Source organism: Monopterus albus, unplaced genomic scaffold, assembly GCF_001952655.1.
Source record: "Monopterus albus unplaced genomic scaffold, M_albus_1.0 scaffold182.1, whole genome shotgun sequence".
In the NCBI taxonomy this organism is placed as follows: Eukaryota; Metazoa; Chordata; class Actinopteri; order Synbranchiformes; family Synbranchidae; genus Monopterus; species Monopterus albus.
Window position 1 is genome coordinate 1,621,703 of NW_018128062.1, and position 6,931 is coordinate 1,628,633.

The following is a 6,931-nucleotide window of genomic DNA, read 5'->3' on the forward strand; positions in this document are numbered from 1 at the left end:
TTTACAATCCGCCTTATCAAAATGGAAGATTACATTTCCAAGCTGAGAATATTTGCAAATCTGGACTTTCAATCAAAACATTTTTGACAGTCTGGACATTTTTGTCCAGAAGGATCTTCTTTATTGAAAACATTTGTTTTAATATTGGATTCGAACGGTAAAAGGGTTTGTAATACATACCAGCTGACAAATGGATTTCGTGTACAAGTAAAGGTAAGACCATAAACTTTTATTATTTCTAGTTAGAAATAAGCTCAACTGGAATAAATTTTAACCTCAAATTAAATATGAGTCACGTTTGTGTGAAGAATGCTGATATGAGATATAAAACATAACGCATTGTCTGTTAACAGACAGTTTGTTAACGGTTCATTTGTATTTGTAAATCTAACTGTAAAAGAGTCAGTGCCTCACCAGCTGTCAACCTCACCGCATGTCATTGCTAACAGATGTCCGGGCCCAAAACTGTGAGGCAGCAGCGCTAACCACTGTGCCACCATGCCGCCTCATGTTATAGGTCCCTAATGCCAGTGTTATGTTTGGTGTGGAGTTGCTTTCAAATTACCTGGAAGGAATTGAGGATGGTAAAACTGAAGACAACAAATGCATACATGGGATTGTCTTTCTGCATCATGAGCTGAAAGAAACCAATGACCCATGTCACTCCAAACACAGGTGTTAGAAAGACCACCACTTTAAGGATGCTTTTCGCTGTCTCTTTGTCATCTGCCTTGCTGCTGTCTGGGACCGAGGTCTTCACCAGCGTAACGATGACAACCGCCATGGAAAAGAGATTTGTCAAAATAATTGTTCCCACAGGAAGAAGGAAAGCATGAATGGAACCCTCCAAGAGTCTTACATATATTAGCCAGCATGTTTTCATGTCATAGTAGAGATTGTAGGTGTATTTGTAATACACATAGCTGGATCCCACTATTAAGATTGGGCAAACATAGCCTACAATGCTGGAGAAGAACATGAAGACTCTTTTCCTCAGTGGGCTGAAGACAAAGATGAGCTGGTGGACAAGCATGACACTCAAGCACAGCATCCAGCAGAACATGGCCAGGTAAAACAGGTGTTTGCATATGGTCAGAGTTAAGCACCAGCTGTCAGTAAGAATGTTAGGAGAGCTGGAGGCCAAAAAACTACAGTCAGCAAGCAGGCGGAACACAGCAATGTTCACCATGGCTGTGTGACGGAAATGTGCAAGGTTGCTCTTGATCACAGCTGACCACACTATATACTCAATGGTGAGGAAGATCAGCAAGGAGCAGATGGACACACCCAGGCCCACACTGGTAATTTTCTCTAGGATTGGTTCAAACATATTAAGGCTTTGATCACCTTTAGCCATGAGGACAGAGAATGAAGTCAGGTGGTTGCACTCACACATTGAGCTGTAATTATCACTAGTTGTGACAATGCATCCGGCATCTGACCAGTCCATCATTGTGTGGTCCCAGAAGACACAGCGAGGTATAGTGTAGTTTAACTTCTCCTTGGGGAAGTCCATTCTAATTCTTAACGATGAATCCTTGTTGTCCTGCAGTGTGGCCGATACTAAGTGGCTGGTAGCCTCAGTGTATTCGAAGCTGTTTCTTAATTTGTTCATTAAATTTTTCACACCAAGGATTTTCATTATTCCGTTGGACATGTTCATATTCACGTTAATGCCAAACACTGTCACATCACAGTCATTACTTGAGCAGAAAGTGAGCTGTAAATTACTGCAGTTGATTCCACTGCTCTGGTTGACGTGGATATTCAACACCAGATCCTCTACAGACTGAAGGTAAGTTGCTGACATGTTGTAAAGAGTAGAAGTGTTGACAGCATTCCAGCTGTTGTTCAACAAATTGCTTGCTGCATCAATAAAATTCTGAAACAGATAAGAAGAAGCAAATAAACAAAAAAGTCAGTGCTAAGGCACAGTTTTCTTCTCAGGAACTATCCATTACAATCTTACTGTATATTAAACCAAAAAAAAAACAATGGCGAAAATATTCAGTCATGTTTTGGAAGAGTTTCAAATGCCCAAGTAGTAAAAAACAAAACAAAAAGCAAGGACAACCAACAAACAGAGCCAGCCAAGAACCAGGACACATCCTTCCACAGGGGTCCAACTGTGGAACTCACCTCTTCATTTGTGAATGGCCATTTAAAATAAACTGCTTATTTTGACAAAAATAAAGCAAAACAAAATCTCAGCACAAGGTCGAACAAAGTCTTTGTATCTGGTGCTTTCAACACATTTTTTTTGGTCTTGTCACAAAGATGGTTTACTGCAAGGGAGGAGAATTGGCATTACAATTTATTTATTTCCAAAATAGATGGTCTTGTCACAAAGATGGCTTACTGCAAGGGAGGAGAATTAGCATTACAATTTATTTATTTCCAGAATAGATTTAGTGGGACGTTGGAATGCAGTTGAGGACTAAAATGATTAGTGGGATGTTGGAATGCAGTTGAGGACTAAAATGATTATAGGACAAATTAGCTGTTAGAATGTTAGCTTTGTGTTAGCAAGCTATTCTCATTCTTCCTGCTTTCCAGAAGCATCACATTGGAACTGCCAATGTAGGAGTGTCCACCCAGACTGTGTTGGGATTTTCATCATGCACTCTTTGTAATAGCTAACTGAGAGTGCCCCTTGGCCAAGATGTTATGTTCTGCATTGGTGGATCCTGACAATTGATCTTTTGTGTTGTAAGCAGTGGTTTAATCTAAATTAAAATACTGGCCTGTTCTCAAAGTTCCCATCACCTGATTCTCAAAGTGGTTGCATAGCATCCTGTGTTGTTTTAAACTGAGGCCAAGGGTGTTAAGTTTTGTTTTTCCCTTTTTTGTGACCGTACCTTTTTAGTTATGCTTCTAAAGTCTCCAAACATTGCTCAAACACAGTTACTGAACTGAACTGACCAAAAGAACAAAATTAATATATGACTGAAATTTCATACTGAAATCACATGGTAACAGCTAAACTCCATGACACCTGAGCAACTCCACATATATTATAGTAAAAGCTATAATAATCAACAGGGTCTTACAGGAAGGACTGTGTCTTGCAAGGAAATATACTTTGTTGCATCGGCCATCGTATTGAGAATGTTGATGGAAGCAGAAATGTCGTCTATCCTATAACTGGAAGCTGATACAGTGAAGTTGTTAAGTCCTTCAAATATTTGAATGGCTGTGTCCTGGGATGCTCCTAGTCCTTTTATGAAGTTCTAGAAACAAAAAACACAGTATCTTCATGTAAATGTATATAAAAGCACACAAATTACATCACCACACAAAATCCTGCTGGGGTTGTGACCTTGGAATTTTAAGGTTCTACCTTGGATTTGTTATTGAGAATCAAGCTGATATACAATGCATTCCTTTTGTATTGATCAAAATAAGTATTCTAAAGGCACTCTAAGGCACTGTAAATCATCAATTTCATTCAAAGAAGAAGTGCATGTTCCCTTGTGGTCTTAAAAATGTGAGTTAACTTAGGTTGGATAGTGTCACTTTATGAGTTTTGAAAATGTAAAACAAATTAACCAAGCTTGAGAAAACAAAGTATTTGAGCACAGACAATATTTTAGCTGCATCCAGGGGGGCTCATTCGAGGGGGAAGTGTACTTGCTTTACAGTCCTGGCCTAATGATCCAAATGACTGAATAAATTTATACATTTACTAGGTACGTCCTTTAAATTTAAACACATCTGGTTACATTAAAGACAACAACAATGAGTTGTGTACTATGGCATGTTACCTTATTTGCTATTCTTGGGTCTCTTTACTGCTCCCAAATGTACTTATCCTTTCTTTGTCTGGACAATTTGAGCCACTGCCTAGAGAATCTGAGCTCTATTGTCATCACCGCATCTACTGCAGTAAGCAAGTAATAATTGTAATAAACAGTTAGCCAGCTGGACACCTTAGTTGATTATAATAATACAGAAACCTCTAACAAACAATAGCATGAGCTTTGCAATTAACATTTGCAAGCTAGCTAGCTGTCTAGTATGGCAGCTGCTGGAAAATCTGCTTTTCACATAATTCAAAATTAAAACATTATTTGTGATGGTGTGAGCTAATTAAGTCTCAGTCACGGAACACAGAGGGGACCTTGTAAAGAGGCACAACATGACTGGTCCTTGTGTGTACATTCTGGTACGTTCTGAGCAGCGTGATTTGTACTTTGAACTTTGTAGAAGTCAAAAGGCTTAGTAGAGCATTTCCTATTTTCATATTTCAGGGCCATAACTGTATAAAAGTCTAAATAAACCCACTCAAAATGTTAATAACTCAGAATGTTGAAATATAATTAACTTGTTTTTGACAAAAATCTCAGATGGAACCTTAGAATTCTAAGGTCATACAGCCTCATTGACTGTGAGGCCACACTCACATTTGCTGCATTTGAAATGTTATTTAACTCTTGGCTGACACAATAGTAGAACACCCCCTGCCAGGTAGTGCCGACACAAGTGCGTGACTTATAGCCAGTGGTGCCCTTTGGACATGTCTGATTAATCACTGTGCTTCCATCTGGGGTGCTTGGCCAAAAGTCTCCATCTATCACATCCTCTGGGCAAGATGCTGTACCCACTTGAAGAAAAATGCAGGGATTCATTAGTTAATGCTAGAGTTGACAACCCAAAAAGATGTAAATCCAAACAAAGCAGTTTTAATGTAGAATAAGTGACATTAAGGCAGGTTAAATTCAATTAAAAGAATATACAAAAGAATCAGGTAGCCTACCATAAATTACCGGGATGTCCACTCGTGCACTTTTTTGTTGTCCCATTGAGTTTGCAAAAGTGATATTAACATACTGTGCTTCAGAACTAGGCATGCAACTGAGAGGAGCCTTGAAATGATAGACCAGGTTGTTTTGAACAGCTGTAATGAAAAAAGGACATTAGTTTCAGGGGGTAGGTTTGTGCTTAGAGATATTACATGCATGTTGTTGGTAAAACAGTAACTTTAAATTTGTGTTGATTTAAAGGAGTATGCTTTTTCTTTTGTTGCAGCTAAGAGAAGGAAAGAAAGATGACAGAGAAATTTGAGAGATCCTTTAAGTTTGTCTTACTTGTGTTATATAAGTCATTCTTTCGGACACCCCTGTAGCTCCACCAAACTGTATAAGTTTCTTTGCTTTGTGCAATGGTGGTAGTGACATCAATGTAAACTTCACCAGTTTTCTGTGAACAGGTCCCAGTGAGAGGATTGATGGTTATGGTGATCACATCAGGCAGGAGTGCTACATTCAGTGCTGCCTTGGCTGTGTGCCTGACAGGCCCTCTAGTGAATCCACACTCATATATTCCTGCAGGGAACATGTGGGTAAATTACATGCTACTGCTGAATGGGCTTAATGTGACTAGTTCTGTAACAGATCACCCAACACACGTCAACAGTAGATTTGCCTTGGAATTAAACACAAAGGCAAACTGAAATTTGAATTGAACACATATGGATATAGACCCTTGCTGTTAAAAGGTCAGATCTTCATCTAAATTACAATAATGAACACAATCTATTTTAACTTATAACACACTAATTATTGTGTTATCTGTGCATATTCAAACATCCATGGAAGTACATGAACACCTTGGCTAATGACATCAACAAACGCTAACTGGAGTCTGGAGTCCAGTCAATGAAACCAGATAGGAGGTGTGGGTTACAGCTACTTTGATTTATAAAAAAAAAAAAAAAAAAAAAAAAAAACACTCAAACATTTTGAGTTTGTTATTTACAAGAAGCAACATCTGGAAAGTTTAGAGGGCAGGTATTTATCAGTCCAAAGTTAAACAAGCTGTGATGGAGGATTCTATACACAGAACGCCACATGCTCAGTGAAGTAAAAGAAAACTAGACAAACAACCAAAGGCTTATAGGAAGTATTGATGGTGGTTAGCACTAGTGATTACTGAGAAGTAATCTGAGGACCACTGTTGTTGTGTGGCTAGACAGAATGGGTACCATTTTAATCCTGAAAGTCACCTTGGCCTTTCAAAATTTTATATGCTTGTATGAATTAGATTATTCACAAACTGTGAATAATACATGAAATGTGTTTAAAAAACAAAACAAAATAATGATTCTTACAGTGAAACCACATAATGAAATGCATAGTCAGGGATGACCTGCAATGCCTTTGCAGACTACCACAGACCACTGTTTGAAACCCCCTGTTATGAGTCTACAACAAAAAAATAATTGAGCAAGCATGGTGTCCATGGCAGTGTGCCATAGAGGAAGCTGCTTCTCTCCAAAAAAAATCTGTGCTTGAAGTTTTCCATCAGTTCAACTTTTATTTAAGAAGCGCCTGCTGGTGTGAAGCCTCTGTACTTGCCTTCCCAGGAGCCTGTCACCTCCTGGAGTGTAACTGCAGCACAAGATTTGTAAACCAGTGTGGCACAGTTGGAGTCCAGTTGGACCACAGTGCCGTTGTTGAGCGAATAGCGTTGGGTCTGCTTGGTCAAGTTCCAGCCAGCGCTGTCTGTTGCCTCCTCAAAAGTGCATATTAGTTTAGGGATAGAGAGGTAGCACACTGTAGTATTTGGGGCTTCTATGGTGATAAGTCCTGTGTGAAGAAGGTGACATGAATGCATTTCAGTATAATAATATAACAAGGCTATGGCCAGGTACAGAATTCACAAGTCCAAAATTCTAATGGCCTCTTAGTTTGTGAGTCCCTACATTCATTTATCTGTTTAAGATTCCGGTCCATAGCTTGACGCCTTGGCTATTTCTGGCCAGATCGCCATGATGCATCATCCTATGCCCCAGTGGATGGCTAGTAACAATTTGGTGTTTGATGACCACTTTGACAACTACAAATTTATGTTTTAAACTAAAGGAGGGCTTTTCAGGAGCTGGATAGCTGTCACTATCCATGGTTGCCAAAAGATGAATACTCATGTTTTT

At 39.1% G+C, this 6,931-nt stretch overlaps 1 protein-coding gene across 1 annotated transcript; it reads right to left on the reverse strand.

Moving 5' to 3' along the window:
• Positions 1-556: 556 nt before the first annotated feature.
• On the reverse strand, positions 557-1,810 carry adgrf3b (adhesion G protein-coupled receptor F3b). The gene has a single exon (XM_020616989.1). The coding sequence runs from the start codon at positions 1,808-1,810 to the stop codon at positions 557-559; it is 1,254 nt and encodes a 417-aa protein (XP_020472645.1).
• Positions 1,811-6,931: the final 5,121 nt, after the last annotated feature.